This window comes from Rhododendron vialii, chromosome 2a (assembly GCF_030253575.1).
Source record: "Rhododendron vialii isolate Sample 1 chromosome 2a, ASM3025357v1".
In the NCBI taxonomy this organism is placed as follows: Eukaryota; Viridiplantae; Streptophyta; class Magnoliopsida; order Ericales; family Ericaceae; genus Rhododendron; species Rhododendron vialii.
The window spans coordinates 34,518,614-34,543,561 of NC_080558.1; the positions used below are offsets into that span (position 1 = coordinate 34,518,614).

The following is a 24,948-nucleotide window of genomic DNA, read 5'->3' on the forward strand; positions in this document are numbered from 1 at the left end:
AGAGAGAACGAGAGGGAATGGGAGAACGTGCGTGCGTGCGTGTGAGAAAGAGAACAAACGTTGGAGGGGATAGCAACAAAAAGATAATTATTCCATACCCCTTGGGTTGTCAAGTATTAATATTAAAGTGTACTGAGTAGGCATATTGCCATCTTATTTCTTTTTTTATTTTAAACAAATATGAGACTGAGAGGTAAATTGAGTTTTTGCGAGTAGCAGCACTAGAAAAATACATTTTTTTATTTTTGAAGCTCTTTCATTCATTTATTTTTCTACTATTCTACTCAATTTCATTTTGGTATCATTTACGATGAATGAGTTTTTCCTTTGCTGATTAAAAATAATTATATTTATTTAATTATGTAATTTCATCGTAGCTTTGGCAACTAATTTAGCCTAACATGGTAATACTTAAAATAAAGGTAAGTTTCACTGACAATAAAAAAAGGTAACTGACTTGGAGACATCTAGTAGAATACTTTACCACCAGAATAAAATCTTTCTTCTTCTCAATATCTTTTACAAGAAAATATGAATCACTTGATACAGCAAAATGAAAAGGAAAAGAATAAAATAAGAGGACTTGTATATATATATATTTTGGTCGTCCCTTTCCTCTCTTTTTTTTTGAACTGTGGTCCCTTTCCTCTATTTTTCTTGAACTGTGGTCCCTTTCCTCTATCGATAGGACTTTATTATTAGTATTTTGCACCATGTGCAAAAAGGACGGGGAAAACCGAATTGACTAAACTCTCCACTTGTAGGAAGCAAAATCTAAATAGAATTTGCCTTAAAAAAACACAAGATACACGTTCTGTTGGTTTCAAAAGGAATATTATTTCCACCAAAAAAAGGAATATTACCTTGCCCTTTGCAATCATGTGCAACTACCGAGGAAATGATTCAGTGCTTCACAAAAGATCTAGCCTGGGCCTTCTCCAAGAAATAGAAATGAGAGCAAATGATTACTCCATTTGTTATGTTTGGGGACCACAACAGAATATGTTAGAATTTTCAATAACTTAACCAACCAAAGGGGTTAACATAAGTGTATGTATGAGATAACAGAAAACATAATGTACGACCCGAAATTGGGCATCATTGGGAAAAGTCTCCTAGGAAGGAAAACTTATGTCCCTAAGGCCCACATCGTTTTCCAAGCTTTTTTTTCATCGTACATTTGTGCGATTTCCACTATGATGTAAAAGAAATTCAAGTGGTATAGAAAATTTTGGGCCACTGTCGGGGCAACTGAATAATTACTCCATAGGAAGATAAGTATATAGGAGTGAGATAGCTCTGTTTTGTCCATTATGAGAACTCTGTCCAAACTTCAAAGCTTCCAATCATCATCAAGTTTAAATTTAAATAATAACGATAGAAAAGCATACGTTGCAGCCTTCGTTTCTCTCTCTCTCTCTCTCTCTCTCTATCTATCTCCAGCTATGCGCCAATTTTGTTTGGGTTATTGGATTTCGCCTGGTGGTTTCAATTCAACCGACTCCGAGTCATCGAACCCCATGGGTCTTGCATCGCATGGGGTTATATGGCTGAGATTGATTGGGTCCTTCAGCTGACCCCAATTTTGAAATTATCTAAATCTCCATATGGGTTCTCGAGATATGTAATAATTGTAGATGCGGATGGGACTACGTTGATTGTTTGTTGTTGTATACCACCGTTGTGGAGTAGTATTTTATGTATTCTAAAATTTTTAGATTTCTTTCTTGGAAGGTTCTTCAGATTATGGTTTTAAGTTGAAGGGAGAATTGGGTTGTGGAGGATTCTATGGAAATGATCATGGTTTTGGATTTCTGGTGGTGAAACTGGGTGGAATCAATTTGGAGGTTTGAATGGCTAGTGGAGTGGAAATGGAAGAAGATGGAACGGAAAACAAAGGGAGCATGTGGGTTTTGGAACAGAAGCTTGACCAGCCCATGGATGAAGAGGCTGGAAGACTCAAGAATATGTATAGAGAAAAGGTGTCTCTCTCTCTCTCTCTCTCTCTCTCTCTCTCTCTCTCTCTCTCTCTCTCTCATTTTTCTACTCAAAGTTGTCTATTTCTTTATTACTTTATTTGTTTCACTTGAATTGTCTGGCTTAGTTGTTTAGTGTGTCCACAACTGAACAAATGATTTAAGTGCATGCATGCTACTAGTATTTTGTTGCATGATGATTTGGAGGATTGACTCTCCCAATTTTGTAATTCTAGATTTAAGCCCCAGCTAATTGCTGGTATTGCTTGGAAAACTTGATGGTAACATTTATTTATGTACTTTACACTTGTGCTATTTGTGGTTACTAGCTTTAGCCATGCCTAAGTTTGAATGGTAGGAATCTTGAGGGGTTTTGGGATTGTTACTTTTGGGTCCCCATGATTCATAACTTTGGAATGGATTGGAAGAGGAACATGATTGCGGTCCCGGATGATACTGAACCAGGTACGGAGCCTGGAGTTTGCTTTTGGGGAGCTGAATTCAAGTCATTTGACATAAATTTTCACATATGGATACGAATTTTTTAGTTCTAGGTTTCCAAGCACGTTTTTCAAAGCCCCGTCATGAGAAGAAACTTATTAGAATGCAGAACTAAATTTGCATGTGAACAATAAAATCAATTCCATTCGATCCCAAGAAATATGACAAAATGATATATGAATCGTTGCTATACCGTTCAACTCAACCTATATGTATGTGCTCTCTTCATAGTTTGTAATTCCGTATTCTTGTACTTAGGCCTCTCGTGATTGGTGAACATTAAAAGTCGCACTAATAGTAGAACTCGTAATCCAATTGAGTAAGACTACTAGAAAAAGAAATATGCTCCATGAACCACTATAAAACTAAATTAAAGTTTATTGGGTTATGGTCTTAAGACGAGTTCTATAAATTGTGGGGGTGCCAATTGCATAAATGTTTTCAGGGATTTATTGAAAGATGAATATTATGTAGGGTATCTAGTTGAGTTATATGAAAGCTGGGGGGTGCCATGGCGCCCCCAACCTAAGCCATAGCTCCGTCCCTGGGCCCAACCTTTCCCAAGATCATATTAGATTCCAGGCTCGATATGCAAATTTTGGGAACGTGGACTCTTATAAAGTGCCTATATAAGAATTTCTTGTATAAGATTCCTGAATTAGTACACATTAGAATGGACTATCTTATGGATAAGGTAATTAGATACTCCTTGATTATTAGTAATCAGGTTCCAATCATACTGTTGATTACGGGTATCTGAACATAGCGTAGGAGTAGTAAGGAGATGAAATGATATTGTAGTTGATGAAGCTACACCACTTTTATTGCTGATTAATTTTGAATCCTGCAGAAATTCTCGGCACTATTGCTTCTTAGACTTTCATTTCAGAGTCTCGGTGTGGTCTATGGAGATTTGGGAACATCTCCCTTGTATGTGTTCTACAACACTTTCCCTCATGGAATCAGTGATCCAGAGGACATCATTGGAGCCCTGTCGTTGATTATATACTCCCTCACTCTTATACCACTGCTCAAATATGTTTTTATAGTGTGCAAGGCGAATGACAACGGTCAAGGTAAGCAGATAAATATGCGTACCCTATAATTGCATGACAAAGATGAATGCACTACTTACTTTCAATAGATATTACCACTTTTATAGAACACTTGGTTATAAGCATTATAACTTTTTTCCAGCGGTAACTCTGACAAGAAATTCTTTGTTGCTGTCTTTGAGATGTTTGTGGAAAAGTTTGTTCCTCAATTTACCATCCCTTGTTCTTGACACAGAAAATTCTTTTGGTCATCAAAATTGATGGCTAAGTAGTTGATACCAGTAATGGAACTCAACAAATAAAAGGCTACTTTAGATGCATTAATCTATAATGAATACAATACTAGGCTAATGAGTAGATGTGAACTGTACTTGCATGCAAATCTGTTTAGAATGTGCCCATGTTGAGGGAGGGAGGGAGAGTTTCTGTCTGAAGGAAGCGTCGAAACCGTAGGCATGGTTTATACCGTATTATCCAACCTTCTCAAAATTATAGCACCAGATTCATTTGGATTTTGTATTTTCTGCGGTGAATATATTACCAAAAACGGCTAAAAGAAGGTATATTGAATAACCTCTTTGCAAAACCTAAAACTTGCAATGTTCATGAGCTTGAATTGGCGGGACAAGGACAGAGCATGCTTCCAACTTTTATACGAATGCAGGTTTTAAAACAATATGGAACCTAAAACATTACCGATGAGGCTTTTATTCTTTGTTTCTGTTTTGTTTATAATGGAGGCATGGAAATATGGACCAATAGTAATCTCGTGAAGTGTGAGATTTGATACTGGAAACAAATAACCTGATTTTTGTGGAAGTCAGTTTAACGGAGCATTGAAAAAGAAGAATCATGTATAGTGTGTCAATTTGAGCTAATCCTAAGATCATCGGACAAAACTAATAACAAAAACTACCTTCATTCAGGATCAAGAGCTTTCCTAGAATGGTAGTAAGCTTTGGGGGTGCCAACCCAGAATAAATCTCTTAATTGTACCAATTTAAACTAATCCTAAACTGGATGTTTTCGAAATAACTTCATTGGTTTGCGATAGCGCTCAAAAGATTTGTTTACATATTTTGTGGCCTTTGAATCACGGTCGCAAGAGCAAAGGAAAAGTTCTTCAAGCAAAAATCTCCGGCCAGTATAAATGAGCATAACCATTATCGAACCTAAGACATGATGACTTAGGCACCACACACATACACCTTAACTACGTCATTGATTTCTGGAAGTAACTAAAACAGTTCCATATTTCAATATTTCTACTCAAGTGGGAGCCCTAATTTTTGGCGAAAAAATGGGGACCCATAGCTGCCTTGTGGGCATCACTGTTCTGTATGCCAGTGCATGTTTGTCGTAGTTTGCACTACGAATAGCTATTCTATGAAAAGCTCATTCATAGAGCAAGAAATGGATACTGCATTACTTGAGAGGTGTATGTTGAACTTGTATGTGACCGAGGAATGACATGTCAGCTAGTGATATTGGATATGTAAATGAATTGAGCCGTTCGTGGACTGTTTGAGGCTCGACTCGGTAAAGGCTCGTTTGAGTTCAATTCGTCTGCCAAATGAACCAAACCCGAGCCTCAATTTTAGGCGCATTTCATAAATGGACAGTATTCGGCTCGATTAGGCTCGCGAACCTAGAGTATATGTATATCATGGGAATTTTATATGTATGCATAATGAAAATATTAGAACTTGTACGAGTATAAACATTTACAATTACAAATAACTTATTTATGCATATGTTTTTATTACTTTATATAGTATCTAAGAACGTATTTATGTACATAACTACATACTACAGTTTTTATTTGCAGTTTTAGACCTGTATGAAAGCATAAATATATGATGTTATCGGCTCATTAAGGCTCGTGAACAATCTCGAGTTTGACTCAAACCTAGGCAAGCTCAGGTTGTCAAATTTTGATTGAGTTTGGCTCGAGTTCGAGTTCGCTAAAAAACGAATTTGAACATTCTAATATTCGGCTCATTTACAGCCCTATGCCACTTCAGTATGTTGGAGACTTGGATAGATGTTGGTGAGGTCTATGACATGTTATTGTTTCACTCTTGCTAAATGTAATATTAGTTGGAATGGAATACAAATTACATCTAGAGTTGCCTTGACGACTGAAGCGGAGTACATGGTGGCTTCATAGGCATTGAAGCAAGCTATATGGATGAGAGGTCTGGTTGGTAATCTGGGTTTGGAACAGCGTATTGGGACAGCCAAAGTGCTATACACCTAATCAAATTTCAGGTGTAAATTGAGAGGATGAAGCATATGATGTCAGAGTGCATTTTTTTTTGATGTGGTTGCTGAAGATGCTCTCATGAATTTAGCGACTATGATGTTATGGCAGATTTCGGCTGTCAAGCGTAAGCAAAGATTGCAATGCATGGACTTGATTTGGCAATTAGTTGGACTTGAAGGTGTTACCAGTATCTGATTCAGGCAATGCGAAGTAGGCAAGAAAGATTCCTGGTTTTGAGTACTCGATCAAATGTTGTCTGAGGTGGAGAATTATTTGATGGTTTTGTGACTACCATATTTGCGCCATGATCACTGAAATTGAAGCACATGGTTTACCAAAATGGAGGCTTTGCAGGTTGTTGTGGTCTCTCATTGGACAGTGGTTGCTTTTAGTTGACAAATGGGTTTTGGGAAATTTTGGATTAACCCTAAGCTTTCTTTGATTCGAAGATGAGCCCCTTGAACCTTAGTTATGAATAGGGGTCTCATAGCTCAGTTTCAAATTTGCCGAGAAACAGAGATCTTAAAGAAGAGAGTCTAGTACTTCATGAAGAAATGTAGAGTGAGTTTTTCGTACAGAATGACTGGGTATACAAATACTAGGGTATTATAGCATTCAATAAATCGTTGTCATATCCCTTAATTTGAAATTTGTTGCTATCCAAATGGACCCTTAAGGTACTGTATGGAGTATGCGAAGAAGTGTTCATTTACGTTTCAATTCGTACTTACAAAAATAATCCATTCTGACCGTTGCACGCTTCCAATCGTGGTATAGCATAAAGGTGATCACTTGTTTATCATGATGAGGCAGCCCTTGTATTATTTTTTCCTCGTGCAGGTGGAACTTTTGCCCTGTATTCACTACTGTGTCGACATGCAAAAATTAAAACACTCCCTAACCAACACCGGACAGACGAGGAGCTGACAACTTATAGCCGCAGAAAGTTCCATGAGCTTTCCTTTGCTGCAAAAACGAAGAGATGGTTGGAGAAATTTGCATCTAGAAAGAATGCACTTCTTATACTTGTCCTTGTTGGCACTTGCATGCTGATTGGGGATGGAATTCTCACTCCCGCCATATCAGGTATAACTAGCTTGTTTCATCTTCTTTATTTGAAATACATCCTCCTTCGTAATTGAACCATTTGAAACTCTTTTAGTTAGCTCTTTACTTGTGAACATGTATGCTGTGTGTTTATCTATACTGATTGTGGTTGTAGCTGTTTATTTGGATTAAGACATTCTGCTGATGGGGACATGGTTGTGTAGCTATATAAGAGAATTGCCGCAACAGTATAGAGAAAAAATGGTTTTGTTTACTTTTTGAGGGTAATCATTCAAGTATTTCGACTCATTTTTATCATCCAGGACTGAAGATGTGAAAATGGTGGTGATAGAAGGCCAAGATGACTAACTTATTGGGGAATTTGATCTGAAATTTTATGCAGTTTTAATATAGGTTTGTCCTTGAACTACTTTTCATAAGTTTACCAGGTCTGATTGAGAGGAGTTGTGGAGGAGGTGATAGCTAGTCTGGGGTGGGTGTTACATTGTAGTTTTCTACCCTTTTTTCAATGGAGCTCTAAGGATGGGTCCACTGTATAAGGAAGGAATGAGGCTCTTCGCTGCTCGAAATGAGTGTTAAAATATTGAGTTGAAATGGTGCAGGGCCTGAATTTACTGACCGAGGATGGTTTTTTTTATGGTGTATTGTAGCAGTGAGACTTGTAGAGGGCCAACTTAGTTCATTTTTGAGAAACAAAAATTGAAGACATGTTGTACACTGAGTTAGAGAGGAGTATGCAAGCCATTGGGGTTGAGATCTGTCACATGGAGTGTTTTCCACGTGAGTTGGTAATCAGGTGACACTGTTGGTGGTCCATCATTTTCATCCCTGAATCTCATCTGGCGTATAGGTTTCCACGTCAAAACTATGTTACGAGTGTTTCTTTATTCTAGGCTTGGGTAATTTATGTTTCAGGATGCCTTTGAGATTTGATCAGTATTGGATTAGAATTTGCAAATTGGAATAGATTTTTGAAAGTATTTTATATTCACCCCCCTCTCGGCATAATCCGCACCAAGTCCACTTTTGCACAACCTATCTAAGTACCATATTGACCGGTCTTCGTTTTTTTGGTTGAAAATCACTTTTCTGCGATGGTGCGAATTCCTTTTCCCTGACCGTTGTCCGAACATGTTCCTCTTTTGCTCTACTGCAGTGACGGTGGATGTTGGACGAAGGCCAAGGCCTTTTAGGTTTGACAACATGTGGCCAATGGTGGAGGTCCTGGAGGGTTTCTGGGCCAAGTATCAAATGCTTATAGTTATGGTGCATGGCAGTCCTAGTTTAATTCGACCCAGTAAGCTTAAACTGGTAAAAGCTGATTTGAAACGCTGGAGTAAGGATTTTGAGCCAAGTAAAGATGAGAGTTGGTGATGCACTTTTTGCGGTAAATATTGGGACTGCCAAATGTTAAAAAAAAAAAAAAAAGGGAAAAAAGAAGAAGAAGAAATAAAGTCAGTCTGACAGGAACCATCCTCTTTAATGTCATTTATTTAAGTTTATTTTGTTGGTGGCATTTTTGAAGGTATCATTGTCATACTTTTATACTCTCCTGAGTAATATCCTGAGCAGGTATCATCATCTATATTCTTATTTATCTGTGACATGCTTTTTACTTTTTCCTTTGTCCACATTATAAGATCCTTAACTAAAGATTGTTTTACAGTTCTTTCGGCTGCTGGAGGAATCAAGGTCGACCACCCCAAAATGAGTAATGGTATTTCCTTACCAACACTATGCTACCTCTATTTACCTCTCAAATTTCAATGTTTCTCTCTAGGGTTTGACTCCAATGGTGTTTTCCACATTCCTGCTTCTGAATTGATTAATTTTGGTCTCAAACTGAATGATGTTTCGTGCAACAGATATAGTTGTGGTTGTGGCTGTCGTCATCTTGATTGGTGTGTTTAGCATGCAACACTACGGCACTGATAAAGTAGGGTGGCTTTTTGCACCAATTGTGCTGCTTTGGTTTCTCTTAATTGGAGGTATCGGCATATTCAACGTCTGGAAATATGACAGCAGTGTACTCAAAGCTTTTTCACCAGTGTACATATATCGGTACTTGAGAAGGGGAGGGAAAGGTGGTTGGATCTCCCTTGGGGGGATTATGCTTAGTATCACAGGTGGCTTTTATCCCCTAATTTCTTGTAAAGTCTGTGCTTGATTTAGTAGATCACTAGGGAACCAGTGGCTTTGATATCTGATGATTGATGATTTTCTATTGCAGGGACGGAAGCACTTTTCGCTGACCTAGCCCATTTTCCAGTTTCTGCTATTCGACTTGCTTTCACAGTTGTTGTGTTTCCTTGCCTTCTGTCAGCCTATTCTGGACAAGCTGCTTACCTCATGAAAAACCAGGACCATGTGATTGATGCATTCTACCGTTCTATTCCAGGTTTGTATTGGTATTTTTATAACCTACCTCTACCCTTCCTCCCGACTTCTGGATACCCTGCTGATGTGAAGTGTGTTGAGTCTTCATCACTTTACTAAAACCATCTCCACCGAACCTCTATATCGGACGGAAATGCTCCAACCCACCCTCTGAAACTCCAAGAGGATAATTTTTTTTATTACAGGCGTACTACAATATGTACATCTTCTTTTCCTGTAGACTGTGTGACAAAAAAAAAAAGAAAGGGATATTCTTAAATTCTTTGACATGAATATTCGATATTCTTATTATGAATTTGAAAATTGATAATTCCACTTCTTTTTTTTTTTGTGGTAAAAGTGGGATTTTATTAGCAAAAAAAAGAGACAATATACAAAGAAACTAAGGGGCATACCCCAGCAAAACTGGAATCCAAAACACAAAAAACAACAAACAAAGGACTGGCCTAACTACTACTAGCTACAAAACTTTCTCCGAGATGTTCCAAGCTCTACATAAGATTCTATTCACAGGGCTACGGCCACAGTTTCTCCAAGAGGACACTCTATCACGCACGACTTTAACCATCTGCTCATAAATGGAGTCCGGAATGTATTGCTTGTTGCCAAAAATTGAGTCATTCCTAGCCTTCCAAACGTAATACACAGTCCCAGCCATAGCTAGCTTATAGAGAGCAGAAGGGAAACCTTTCTTCTTGAGGTGTTGCACAGCCCAATTATTTTCATGCTCCCACTCCCTTGGGCACCTAGACATGCCAAACAAATGGAGAATTCTACCCCAAATAGAAGCTGAGAAAGAACAATGAAAGAAGAGATGCTCGTGGGACTCGTTCACACTTTGACAAACCCTCATCCCCCATGATAAGAGTCTATCCTTTGTAGAGAGCCTACCCTAGCAAACAAGCCACATGATAAAAGCCCATCGAGGAATACCTTGCTTAAGCCATACAATATGAGCCCATGAAACTTTAGGGAGAGGGTTCCTGAGAGCTTTCCAAGCAGTTTCAACTGAGAAAATACCACTAGGGCTAGGCAGCCATCTCACAGAATCTTCCACGGCTAGATTAGGTCTAAGAGTTGAAGGTTTGCTCCTCATAATTTGCATGATTGCCCTGTTTCTCTGCTTGGGCCAGTGCCAACTCCCATTTTGAATGATGGATATGAAACTTTGGAGTGAGAATGGAGAAATGTTTCAAGTGTTGAGTGGGTTTTTCACAAATTGAGGTAGAAATAGAGTAATATGGTTGGAGTTGGCGTGAATAGCAAAATGCTCCAAAAGCATTTTGGTAATGAACTTATTGTGTTGCTACTCTAAAGTAGACTAAATGGTTGGAAATGATATAACCTTGATAATGTTTTATTCTGCAGATGCTATTTACTGGCCAGTTTTCGTTGTTGCAACACTAGCTGCTATTGTTGCAAGTCAAGCCACCATATCTGCGACCTTTTCCATAATTAAGCAGGCACTTGCACTTGGATGTTTCCCTAGAGTCAAGGTTGTGCACACATCAAAGAAATTCCTTGGGCAGATATATAGTCCAGATATTAATTGGATCCTCATGATTCTATGCATTGCTGTGACTGCCGGATTCAAAAATCAAAGCCAAATTGGGAATGCTTATGGTGAGTGTATCTTCTGTTCATTAAGCGAGATGTAGTCAGTAACTTCATTCCATCTATTCATATTGGAGAAGATATGCATGTGGTAGGAAAGCAGGCGTCCATTTTAGAATTGTGATACAGCAAGTAATTTTATTTTTTTTGGACAAGTGATACAACAAGTATGAAGGTGGTGATTACGATGGAATCGTGATCATGGGAAGGCTAAGTATTTGTTTTTGGTGTAGGCCGAGACTTGGTTTCAAGGTTCATTATGGTAAAAAAAAATTATCAAACTTAGGCTTAAGTTTTTTTGCGGGGTTTGCTCTAGTATAAGGCATGATGTACTAGGGGATGGACTCAGTTATTTTGTTCAAGAGTGTAATCACTATGCTCTATATGTCTCGCATACGTGCATAAGCATTGCTGCTTTTTCTCTTCTTATCTGTACCTTTTGCCACAACCCTTCTTTCTTCCCTTCTCCTTCTATTTGTTTCACTCTTTGTTCCTTTTGCGTTATTAAGTTGCCATCATTCTGGACCATTAGTCTTTACTTCTTTAATCCTAGCCATTTACGTGGCCAAACGAAATTGTGCCTTTAGGCTCAATGAATTAGGTTCGGCTCCATGAATCCATTTTCTCCATTGAGCTCTGACGAGTACATCGTGCTCCCTAATATTTAAACCTAGATTCTTTTGAACTAGTAGCCTCTTAAGCTAGTTTTGTTCTACCCCTACCTGGAGTATTACTACCTCTCGTAACCATATCATTCCTTCTAACTGCCGCATCGGCCAATCTACGATTGACATGTCCAAACCACCTAGGCATAGAACAATGAGAAAATATATGTGAATAGGTTTGCCAATCTATCTCTCTCATCTTATCCTAGCCATTACCTTGGGACAGAACAATGATCTTCCAACTCATTTGTACGTGTTTGTGTGGGTGTGGGTGTGTGTATGCTATTTGCTTACGTTAATATTAGTGTTATTAGAATTTCAGGAAACAAGCAGCTTTTCTCTTCAATGTTTATGGATTTCATACTTGACAACTGGTAATAAATGTTTACTAATGCCATAGGGCCAAAGAATGTGTTTAATTAAGTGACAAGATAGACTTTGTTTGATGCTATGTTTGGATGATTATTTGTGAACTGATTAATCCGAGGAAGGAAAATTAGAAAGTTTTATCTTCTTCCTTTCTATTGTAGTCCTATATTTTTCCTTTTCTTTTTTATGTCCTCCATAAATCAACTCTGCCTGGTTCGTGCTTAGAGCCTTATCTTTCTTTTCCAGCCGGTCCCAAGCCCGGACTAAGAAGGAGGGTTGTGCGTTAGGTAGCTGATAGCCAGCACGTAAAAAGCTCGTCAGATCTTTATGACATGAATCCAAATATGATAACTAGACATGCTAGGGCGTTCCCTTTAAGCGACGCATTGCACCTGCCTTCGGGTGCTTCGAAAAATGAGCAAGGGGTGCCACACCGACGCCCAGGTGTGGTGATAAATGAGCAAGGGTTCTCGCGCGTGCCTGGACGAGCGCCGGTAAAGAAGCTAGCCTAGGACTATAGGATTCGTTTAGCAACTTGGGATATAGGGACATTAACGGGTAAGACTAGAGAGCTAGTTGACACCATGCTTAGGAAGATGATTAGTACAGCTTGCCTTCAGGAGACTAAGTGGGTAGGGGAGAAAGCTAGGGAGATAGAGGACACAGGTTATAAGCTTTACTATACGGGATAGACATAGAAATGGGGTAGGTATCGTAATAGATAAACACCTGAAAGATTCGATAGTTACAATCACGAGGAAAGGAGATCGGATTATTTTAGTTAAGCTTCTGATCGAAGGGAACATAGTTAATATTATTAGTGCTTACGCACCCCAAGTAGGCTTGGATGATATTACTAAATAGCAATTCTGGGAGCAGATGGATGACGTGGTTCAAGAGATACCTTTTGGAGAGAAGCTATTTATAGGAGGTGATTTCAATGGTCATGTGGCAGTGCATAAGCAATGGTATGAGAAAGTGCATGGTAGCTTTGATTTGGTGACCTTAACGAAGGTGATAGGAGGATTTTAGATTTCGCAGTAGCTTTTGACCTTATAGTGGGGAATACTCTCCATAGGAAGTGAGAAGAGCATTTAATTACCTTTAAGATAGGAGCCAATAGAAGCCAAATCGACTATTTCTTGCTAGAGGTGCAGACCGCTTGACATGTAAGGATTGTAAGGTTACTCCTGGAGAGTGTCTAGTGGCACAACATAGACTTTTAGTGTTAGATATTTGTCTCAAGGGGAATAATAGAAGGAGAAAGGAAACTAGATGCCCACGGACTAGATAGTGGGGCCTAAGAGGGGAGAAACTAGAGGTATTCAAGGAAAGAATGTCTCAAGAAGTATGGTGGGGACTGGAAGGTGATAGTGACAATATGTGGAATACCATAGCTGGCGGTATTAGAAGAATATCAAAAGAAGTGCTTGGGAAGTCAAAGGGAAAAGGTCCAATTTCTAAGGAGACATGGTGGTGGAATAACGAGGTTCAAACCATGGTAAAAGCCAAGAAGGGGTGACCGGAATGAGAAAAAAATTTCAAAGTTATAAGCAAGGAAGCTAAGAAAATCGTAAGGGATGCTAAGTTGAAAGCCTATGAGAATTTCTACGCTAGACTCGATAGTAAAGATGGAGAAAAAATTATTTATAAACTTGTCAAGCTGTGAGAAAGGAAAGCTAGAGACGTTTCTCAAGTTAAGTGTATAAAAGGTATTGATTTAGTGGTGTTGGTGAAAGACGAGGCGATCAGGGATAGATGGAAGTCATATTTCGAGAAGTTGTTAAACGAGAAACATGAAGGAGGCTTTGGTGGGGAGGAAGTGTATGTACCTAGCGAGAACATAGAATATGAGTTTTATCGGAAAATACAAAAGTTTGAAGTGGTTAAAGCTTTAAAAATGATGAAACCGGGTAAGGCTTTAGGACCAGATGGTATCCCTATTGAAGTGTGGAAAAGTTTAGGTGACCTGGGGGTAACTTGGTTGACGAAGTTGTTCAACAAGATTATTATGACTAGGAAGATGCCTGACGAATGGAGAATGAGCACCTTAGTATCTATCTATAAGAATAAAGGGGATATTCAAAGCTGCAACAACTATAGAGGTATTAAATTGATGAGTCATACGATGAAGTTGTGGGAAAGAGTTATTGAGCATCACTTGAGGATGTTGACTACGGTGTCAGAGAAACAGTTTGGGTTCATGCCTGGAAGATTGTAAAGTTGAGAGACGACAGTATCGATTTGTGGAAAACCCAAAATTAGGTTAACTTTCATTAAACTGGGTATATATACAACGCAAGATACAACAATTACAATGAGGTCCTAACTAATTAACTATTTACATACTAAAGATAAATAATGAAACTCCGTACAACGAACTAATTCAATAATCTAACACTCCCCCTCAAGTTGGTGTGAAGATATCAATCAAGCTCAACTTGAATGCAATAGGGTGGAAACTCTTGCTGCCAAGTCCCTTTGTGAATATATCAGCCAACTGATCTCCAGATCTCACAAAAGGCATATATATCGAACCCTCGCTCAGTTTCTCCTTGATGAAGTGTCTGTCAATCTCAATATGCTTCGTTCTATCATGTTGAACAGGATTATGAGCAATGTTTATAGCAGCCTTATTATCACAGTAGAGTTTCAAGGGACCACTGTCAATGAAACCCAAATCACGCAACAAGGTTTGGAGCCACAAGAGCTCGCAAACACCATGAGCCATGGCTCTATACTCTGCCTCTGCGCTAGATCTAGCAACCACTGATTGCTTTTTACTTCGCCAAGTAACCAAATTCCCTCCAATAAAGGTACAATAGCCAGAGGTAGAGCGTCTATCATCCACAGAACGAGCCCAATCAGCATCAGTAAAAGCCTCCAACCGCAAATGACCATGATTAGAGAACAGAATTCCTCTTCCTGGAGCTGATTTGAGATACCTCAAAATACGATAAACTGCATCCAAGTGTGAAATACGAGGATCGTGCATAAACTGGCTAACTACACCCACTGCATAGGTAATGTCCGGCCGGGTGTGAGCTAAATATATCAATCGCCCAACAAGTCGCTGATACCTCTCCTTATCAGTACGTTCGCCCATATCTCCACTCAAGTGATGATTTAGCTCAATAGGAGAATCTGCAGGTTTACAACCCAACATGCCTGTTTCTTCCAAAAGATCAAGAATATATTTTCGTTGAGAGATAAAAATACCTCTATCAGATCTTGCCACTTCCATTCCAAGAAAGTATCTCATCGCTCCCAAGTCCTTAATCTCGAATTCTTGGGCAAGTCGAGACTTCAAATTATGAATTTCATTCATATCGTCACCTGTCATTATTATATCATCAACATAAACAATAAGGACAACAATCTTACCATCACTCCTCTTAATGAATAGAGTATGGTCAGCATGGCTCTGTTTGTAGCCGAAACTCAGCATGGCCTTTGAGAATCTTCCAAACCAAGCCCTAGGTGACTGCTTCAAACCATACAATGCCTTCTTCAATTTGCACCCCTTTCCCTCACTTGCAGCGGAAGAAAAACCTGGTGGAATATCCATATACACTTCCTCATCCAGATCACCGTGGAGGAATGCATTTTTTACATCAAACTGTTGAAGTGGCCAATTCAGGTTAGCTGCATAGGAAAGTAGAGTTCGCACAGAATTCATCTTTGCTACTGGAGCAAATGTCTCCTCATAGTCAATACCGTAGGTTTGAGTGAACCCTCTGGCGACCAATCTAGCTTTGTATCTATCAACTGTACCATCTACATTCTGTTTAACAGTAAATACCCACTTACATCCCACTGATTTCTTTCCTCTAGGAAGTGGTACTAGCTCCCAAGTGCCATTCTTTTTCAAAGCTGTCATCTCCTCTACCATAGCTCTTTTCCATTCGGGTATGACAAACGCATCCTTCCAATTCTGTGGAATAAATATAGAGGAAAGCGACGAAACAAAGGCATAATATGAAGGAGATAAACGATCATAAGACACAAATTGGGAAATGGGATGTAGAGTACATGATCTTTTCTCTTTTCGAATAGCAATAGGAAGATCATCAATAACATGAGGTTCAATAAGAGAAGAATCACTACTAGATAAGTCAGCTGAGAGAGGAGAATCATTAACAGGAGGAGAATCATTACCAGATAAGTCAGCTGAGGAGTCTGGAACTGGAATAGGCAACGGTGATTGACAGAGCGGTATCACATGGGAGGACTTCCTATCTTTTTGTCTAGCATAGGTCTTCAAGTTACCTTGCAACCATGCTGGAAGTCCATTAGTGTCATCGCCCATGCCATGTGTTGCCTCTTCAGCAGATACTGTTTCTTTCTCTCCCTCAACATGATTATAAAATAGGTGCTCCCCCTCACCTTGATTATACATAGTGAACATCTCTTCCTCCTAATTAGACTCCCCCTGAAGAGATGACTTGGAGAGGGAATAAAAAGACTCTTTCCCAAAAAGTGACATCCATGGAGATTAAAAACTTTCTAGAATGTGAATCATAACACTTGTAGCCCTTCTGGGTAGGAGAGTATCCAACAAAAATACACTTATGGGCTTTATGACCCAACTTACCCCCGGAGGGGTGGGGTGCATGGACAAAGCACACACAACCAAAAACTCTAGGGGGAATAGTGATAGCATGATAACTACTAGGAAGACACTTTATGGGAGTCCTGAAGTTGAGAACACTGGATGGCATACGATTGATAAGATAAGCGGCAGTTAAAATGGCTTCTCCCCATAAGAATTTTGGAACATTCATGGTAAACAAAAGAGACCGAGCAACCTCAGCCAAATGACGATTCTTGCGTTCAGCAACTCCATTTTGTTGTGGAGTGTCAACACAAGTCGTCTGAAATAGAATACCACGCTCATCAAGAAAAGCCCTAAAACCTTTATCAATATACTCAGTGCCATTATCACTACGGAGAATTTTAATTTTTGCATCAAACTGAGTACTCACCATCGCATGAAAAGATCGAAAACAAGAAAAAACTTCACTCTTTGATTTAAGTAAAAACACCCAAGTAGCACGAGAATAACAGTCGATAAAAGTGACAAACCAACGATACCCCTTAAGAGAAGTAACAGGAGAGGGCCCCCAGACATCAGTGTGAATAATCATAAACGGGGACTCACTTCTTTTGTTAATAGGTGCATAAAAATAACGCTTATGTTTTCCAAGCTCACAGGCTTCACAAAAAAACTGACTCCGATGACAATGTTTAGTTAGATTAGGAAAAAAAATTTCTAAAATCCCATAAGATGGATGACCCAATCTACGGTGCCACTGATGTAACATGGAGAGACTTGGACTTGTATCTACCTGTAGAGCCAGACCACTTGGCATGGGTGAAGGAGACGGACGAGGAGCAGACTCCAGATAATAAAGGCCATCACATGATCTACCACTGCCAATCACCTTTCCTGTACCCAATTCCTGAAAGACACAATGTGTAGGAAAAAAGGTCACTGAGCAATTTAAAGATTGTGTAAGACTACTAACGGAGAGAAGATTAGTAGGAAAATTTGGCACATAAAGAACTGAAGAAAGAGGAAGGGTTGGAGAGCAGCAAATGGAACCTTTCCCTGAAATAACACCAGATAGGGATCCATCTGCCACTCGAACCTTATCCTTACCGGAATATGTAGAGTAGGAGTCGAAAAATGAAGAACGACCTGTCATATGATCTGTGGCACCAGAATCTATGATCCACGGAAAAGAAGATGCATTAGCTGGAATACTTGTAGAGAAAGCTGCAGTGGAGGTAGGAGCTATAGTGGATGGAGTATCAAGCCTAGCCAGTAGGCGCCTGAGAGCTTGTATCTCCTCCCAAGAAAGAGGGCCAGTTGGAACATGGTTGGGATTACCCGCCATATCAACAGAAGGTATCAACAGAAGGTAGTGAACAAGTACCAGACAATAACAATTCCCAAAAATAACTCCAATCAAGGGAATCAACTCAAAATAAGCAATACCCAATCAATTGGGGCCCTAAACTTCAACAATCCACGAACAATCAACCACTAATAACCAGAGATAGTAACAACAATCGACTAAAAATACCAAAACGCTACAACCAGCAGCAAACAAGAGAAGACTAACCCAGAAATTGCAAAAAAGGTGCCCAAACTCACTGGGTCAACTCAAACTGACTCGGTCGAACTCAAATAGCAGCAGCGGAAGCCTGAAAGTACCTGACCTGAACGTGAAACGACTTGGAAAACTCCGGCGAGCACTGGTGAGGGAAGGCGACTCCGGAAAGCAGTGGTCGGAGGTCCGAACAGGGCCAGAAGACTGTCGGTGAACCCTAGGTTTCAAATCTGAGGGGCAAATAGGGCTAAAACTGGTTGATATAGCAGATGCTACTGTTCATCGGTACTGTTCATGTTTCACTGTTCATAGGTACTGTTCACGAGACACTGTTCACCAATACTGTTTATCGATTACTGTTCACGCAGCACTGTTCATCGGTTGGTGCAAGGGAAATCCCACTTTAGGGTTAGGATCTCTACTCTAATTCCATGTAAAGTTGAGAGACGACAGTATCGATTTGTGAAAAACCCAAAATTAGGGTAACTTTCATTAAACTGGATATATATACAACGCAAGATACAACAAGTACAATGAGATCCTAACTAGTTAACTATTTACATACTAAGGATAAATAATGAAACTCCGTACAACGAACTAATTCAATAATCTAACAAAGATCAACCATGGAAGCTATCTACCTATTAAGGAGATTGGTAGAAAAACATAGAGCAAAGAAGAAGGATCTCCATATGGTTTTAATAGACTTAGAAAAGGCTTATGATAGGATGCCTAGAGACATCATATGGTGGGTTCTGAAGAGAAAGGGAGTGACTAAAGGGTATATCGAGGTGATTAAAGACATGTATGTAGGTGCCGTCACTACCATTAGATCACCAGTAGGAGAAACGAGTGAATTTTCAATCACTGTAGGATTGCATCAAGGGTCAGCCTTGAGCCCATACCTCTTTGCCTTAGTTATGGATGAATTGACTAGATAATTTCAGGAGGATATCCCATGGTGTATGATGTTTGCTGATGATGACATTGTCCTCTTAGATGAAACTGCTAGAGGTGTTAATACGAAACTAGAAATTTGGAGGGAAGCATTAAAGTCAAAGGGTTTCCAGATAAGTAGGAGTAAAACTGAGTGTATGGTGTGCAAGTTTAGTGGTACCAGCAGTGCGCATAAAGAAAGAGTGATGATCCAAGACCAGGAGATATCAAAGAGTGATCATTTTAGGTATTTAGGCTCAATTATTAGTAGAGATGGAGAGATTGCCGATGATGTGACCCACAGGATTCAAGTGGGGTTACTCAAGTGGTGGAGCGCTATTGGTATATTGTGTGACAAGAGGGTAGAATGTCGGCCTATTAAGAAACAACAGGTGAGCAAGGTGTAGCAGAAATGAGAATGTTGAGGTGGATGTGTGGTAATACTGGACGAGATAGGATTAGAAATGAAACGGTTCGTGAGATGGTAGGTGTAGCACCTATAGAGAAGAAGTTGAGGAAAAATAGGTTAAGGTGGTTTGGGCATGTCTACCGTAGACCAGGAGATGCGGTAGTTAAGAGAGCGGATATGATAGCTTTGGATAACAATGCTACGGGGAGGGGTAGACCTAAATTGACATTAGAGGTTGTTCTGCGCAAAAATATGAGTATAATGGGTTTGTGTGAACAAGTGGCCCTTGACAGAGCTCAATGGAGGAAACGGATTCATGTACCCGACCCCAAGTGATTGGGACATAAGGCTCGATTTGGTTCGGTTTGGTTTGGTTTGGTTTGGTTTGTATGTCCTCCATAAATCACTTTCATGTCTGGGATCCAAAATATTATAGACCCATTCTTTCTATGTGATGCCAAAGAAACCTCTGCTCGAACATGAGCTTGTTTTGCATTGAATATTCTGCCCTCTCCATGATCCGGATAGACAGGTAATAGTTTCAAGACACAAACAGAAATCACCAAAAAAAAAAAAAACAGAATAGAAATACTGCTACCTTTTCATTTATTATATGCAAAAGATTTTTTAGGATTGTAGAGCTATAGATGTGTAGTCGTTTATGTACGTAAATATGAGTGTCAATAATCTAAGTCTCCTCCCCTACTTGGCCAACCATTACTAAAATGGAAGATGCACCATCACGGGACTCAGTTGAGAAATTGATAGAACAATAAATTTGAGGTTAACTGAAAAAGTTGTCAGTTTGATCACCTTGACGGCTAAATAACTTCTGTATACTAAATGCATTTGCATTTTTTTTTTTTTATCAGGCGCTTTAGGAACATGGCTCAGACCTGTGTGTCTTGTGTCTGGAGTCTGGACAGTGGGCACATTCAGCATTCTTGAGTTTTGTATTTTGTAAGTGAGTTTTAAGCCAACTTTCAATGGTTTGTTGATGAGATTAGTGAGTTTGCGTGTTTTGATTTTTCAGTTTATTACTTTAGTGAATGAGTGTTCTGTTTTTAGTTTATAAGATGAGGGAGAATTGATTAATGTGGTTCAGACTTGTCTATCGTAGATCGGTCAATGCGGTTAGGAATGATAAGGTTATAGCAAATGGTGCACTAAGGGGAGGGGTAGACCAAAGCTTACTTTTGAGGCTATTATTAGGAATGACCTAAGTTTGACCGAACACAATGCCCTCAATAGAGCTTAATGACGAAAACGGATGCATGTTGCTAACCCCTATTGATAGGGACTCAAGGCTCAGTTTGGTTAGGTTTTTATGTTTGTGAGTTGCTCTAGTATGTGTTGGATGATACTTGTGCATTGAATGTGGTCATTGAACTAATAGTATTGTTTATTAATTTTTCAAATACAAGGCAAACGAAAGTAACAAGTACATATTTTTCTGTCAGGATGTCTGTCGTGTCTGAGTCCTATGTTCTTGTACGTGCTTCTTGTATTTATTCCTTAGACGTGCATGACATTTGTATAGACAGAGGAGGAAATAGGCTCTCTTTTTTTTTTTTTCTAATTTGTGCACAAGAATCCAATTCTGAAAAGCTAGAATCTCAAGCTGCATTCTGTTGTTTAAGTTTTTCATCAAATGATACTTGTGACTAGTATATTTTCTTATACTGTTCTCATTTCATTCTTGTCGTGGTGCCCTTATGAGGCCTAAATTCAGTTTTCATAGCATTTTTGTGCCAAAATAGAACTGGCAGCAGTATATGAGTGTGAGAACCTTTCCCATGTACAGTTTTCCCTTGCACTGGTTGAAAGAGACCAAGATGCTGGATAGATGGTGATCTTACTTGGCCCTTAATAAAAATCCATTTAGCACTCGATTTAGATTGTTCTTCTGCTACAATGTCGATCTCATGTATAACAAAAGCTTTTTTTTAACCTAAACAAAGTTGCACCCCGTTCTATTGTATTATACAACAGGTACGGCTGTCGTGATAGTGATGCTCGTGACTACACTGCTCATGACTCTAGTCATGTTGCTGGTATGGCACTGCCACTGGATCATAGTCCTCATCTTCACCACCTTTTCTCTCTTGGTTGAGTGCACCTATTTCTCTGCTGTGCTCTTCAAGATCAACCAGGGTGGTTGGGTCCCGCTCGTGATTGCCGCCGCCTGTCTTGTCATCATGTACGTCTGGCACTACGGCACTGTCAAGCGCTATGAATTCGAGATGCACAGCAAGGTCTCTATGGCTTGGATCCTTGGGCTGGGCCCCAGTCTGGGCCTGGTCCGTGTCCCGGGTGTCGGCCTCATCTACACCGAGCTGGCAAGTGGGGTCCCACACATTTTCTCCCACTTCATCACCAACCTCCCGGCCATCCACTCTGTTGTTGTATTTGTGTGTGTGAAGTACCTTCCGGTGTACACGGTCCCAGAAGACGAGCGATTCCTCGTAAAGCGGATCGGGCCTAAAAATTTCCACATGTTCCGGTGCGTCGCGAGATACGGTTATAAGGACCTCCACAAGAAAGATGACGAGTTTGAGAAGAAGCTATTCGATAACCTCTTTGTGTACATCCGGCTCGAGTCAATGATGGAAGAGTGTTCTGACTCCGACGAGTACAGCTTGTGTGGGGGCCACCAAAAAACCGAGCAGTCAACAGACTTGCTGTTAAGGGAAAATAATGCCAACTCAGTGGACCCCACAGCTTCGTCGGTGGAGTCGATCATACAGGTAATTTCTCCGAATCATAGTACTGTCATGTCCTCGGATCAGATAAGTAGCCAAACAGAGATCGATGAGCAGGAGTTCTTGACCAAGTGTATGGATGCTGGGGTGGTGCATATACTTGGGAATACAGTGGTGAGAGCAAGGAGAGGCTCTAATATCTGCAAGAGAGTGGCTATTAATTATATATATGCGTTTCTAAGGAAGATATGCAGGGAGAACAGTGTGATCTTTAATCTCCCTCATGAAAGTCTCTTGAACGTGGGTCAGATATTCTCTGTTTGAAATTGCTTGTAAATGTGATCAATAAGAATGAAATCATGCTGCAATTTCATTTGCGCATATGAACATACAATTTTTAAGTGGGTAACAAGAATAAGTTTGTCAACCAAATTTCCTTTTTTAAAGTTTTTTCCTAGGAGTTATCAACTTTTGTGGGATGGAGTTGTGGGCCTACTCCATCCAAGTTTTGGCCCGGCTTTAAATGGGCCCCGTTGCTTGTAGACTGTGACATTGGTTCCTCAGGAATTGGTTGAGATGAGCTTAAGCTGATCTGGACGCTCTAAGTTAATAGGAAAAATAAAAGGAGAAACTTATGTGTTTTGGGGCTGTAGGGATGTGCAAGAAATCATTTACAGTAGCACTGTACGCCGACCCATCCACACCAAAGTGAATTTTGGTGTATTTTCTGAACCACTAGCTTGGTTCTGGTTCTGGTTCTCAAAATTGGCAAACCCTTGGCCTCAGTTTCTTCTCTTACATGACCTTGGCCTCAGATGGGTTCTCCTGGTTTTGTTACTGAAGTGCTAAAAGTAGTGAGAGCTAGGCTAGCGTTCCATGGCTGCCTCGGTACCGAATTCAGTAGTCGCTGAAAGCATAGCCAACCGGTCAAGCAGAAGATAGTAGAATAGACGCCCGAACTCGGGAAGCTAGCCTAATGGTTAATTAGCCTGGAGTTGAATTAGTCCCTATGTTTGGGGACTTTTTCTTCAGAAATCCACTCATATAGTATTTTGGTTGTGAAGGGGCCGCCGGCAACATTTTAAATGTCTTATAATTGCTAGGTTTTCTAGTTTTACCAAAGCAATTTTGTAGACAAACTTATTTATTCTTAATCACGTCACGTCTAGATATTCCGATTGCGTACGTACCAATACCCCTCCCATCACATCTTCATATCTGGCCATCTTCGGCCACGAAGGTACGTTGCTCGAGAATAACATGGAAACATATAGCATGTCCAGAAACTATCAAATTCAGTTCTACTGTGTGGACTGTAGAGTAAATAAATTTTTACTTTTTTTTTTTTGCTTTCCCGGAATTGGCCCTCAAGAAAGTATGGCCAACTCGAGAAATTGTCGCCGAAAAATATTCACGGGGCGTGGTCTGTAAAGCCTCCACTTTGGGTCATTAATAAAATATATTCAAATTCATAGACAATTACATTGTTGAAAAGTCTATTTTAACACTTACAACTCGATTTCTAAAACTATTTGAATTATTTTTGAAATTTTAAAAATATTACATACTTCTCTTTATTAGATACATAGTTTATGGAAGCTGGCACACACTCAGGGACGGACGGACATGGGGCACGCGCCCCCACTCGAACGCGTGCCCCCATTCGAAATAATTTTTTTTTTAAAGAATATTTATGTATAAATTAGCATAATTATGAAAGTATGCTAATATATAAACATACACACTTGTATATATCCCGAAAATGTATATATAGAATTAGTTTTATGCCTTAATTTCATCATATGATGCATTTATACTTGTTACTTTACGAGCTGTTTGTCTATTTAGAGCTATTTTTTCTTGATTTTCTTTGTTTTTAACCGTCTCGGAGAAATATTTTAAAATAAAGACATTAACAAAACTAACTCGATCATTCTAAAATTTGTTAATGTTCATTTAAAACATACTTTAAAATTTTTGTTTGAGATTTTGTGCTCATTGTTACCTAATTTAACTTAAAGTACACTTTATAAACTTTTGTAATTAGTATTGCATGCTATAATTTTGAATGATCATATTATGGTTGACTAAAAAAATGAACTTTCGTCATTATAATTAACAGGTGCCCCACTAGGATACATTTCTGAATCCGCCCCTGCACACACTTAAAGGTAACTCGCACTGATTGGATTGGGTGGTTCATGTTTTGTTTTTTTTAAGAGTACGAGCTTCATTGATAAAAGAAATTACAACCTATCGCGTACATTAAATATACCTTGAAAGACTAATTGCACATGAGAACGACAAAACAACACATTCAAAATGAATGAAGGATATATCCCAGCGATAAAAATTGATCAAATGGTTAGAGGCCAGAGAAATGCATGCAGATTGTCAATGAGCAATTGTCACGGTAATTTTTGGGTATGTGGTGACCCGGGGTAAGCAGACTCGGCCCAACCCCGAGGCCCCTCCCATTGCGCATCCTGGTCTGGACCCTGGTGCCCGACAGTGCTTAGGCATAAGGCAATGTCGTTGAAGGCTCGGGCAACCTTTGGAATGTCATTAAGTACAAAACAAAGCACGATGCAACGGGAACAATCCCCCATCTCGGTGAACCAGGTCCCTCGGGCAAGCACGTCACCATGACGTGAGCCGAGATGGTTATTGCATGAGGATCATCATTGGAGCTGACCTGGGCATGTGCTCTGTAACTGCCTTATTCCATACAACGCCTATGACATCGCTCGAGGTGGTTACCCAAGCGTACCCTCCACGCGCTAGCTTGGAGGCCAAGCAAAGCGAGGTCTATAAATACAAAGGGATTCTAACATAGAGAGGTATGTCATTCCACCATAACCCTAGACCTATACA

General features: G+C 39.6%; 1 protein-coding gene across 3 annotated transcripts; it reads left to right on the forward strand.

The window, feature by feature from the left end:
* Positions 1-1,315: 1,315 nt before the first annotated feature.
* On the forward strand, positions 1,316-22,506 carry LOC131313024 (potassium transporter 11-like). Of its 3 annotated transcripts, none has more exons than XM_058341096.1 (9): positions 1,316-1,982; positions 3,328-3,553; positions 6,639-6,884; positions 8,533-8,583; positions 8,732-8,992; positions 9,097-9,264; positions 10,632-10,886; positions 20,245-20,332; positions 21,365-22,506. In XM_058341096.1, exons 1-9 carry the CDS (start codon positions 1,854-1,856, stop codon positions 21,483-21,485), a joined length of 1,545 nt encoding a protein of 514 aa, XP_058197079.1. In that variant the 5' UTR covers positions 1,316-1,853; the 3' UTR covers positions 21,486-22,506. The 3 variants fall into 3 exon arrangements, with proteins under 3 accessions (XP_058197079.1, XP_058197067.1, XP_058197073.1); XM_058341090.1 differs by lacking the exon at positions 20,245-20,332 and adding an exon at positions 2,335-2,441 and having other exon boundaries at positions 1,854-1,982; XM_058341084.1 differs by lacking the exon at positions 20,245-20,332.
* Positions 22,507-24,948: the final 2,442 nt, after the last annotated feature.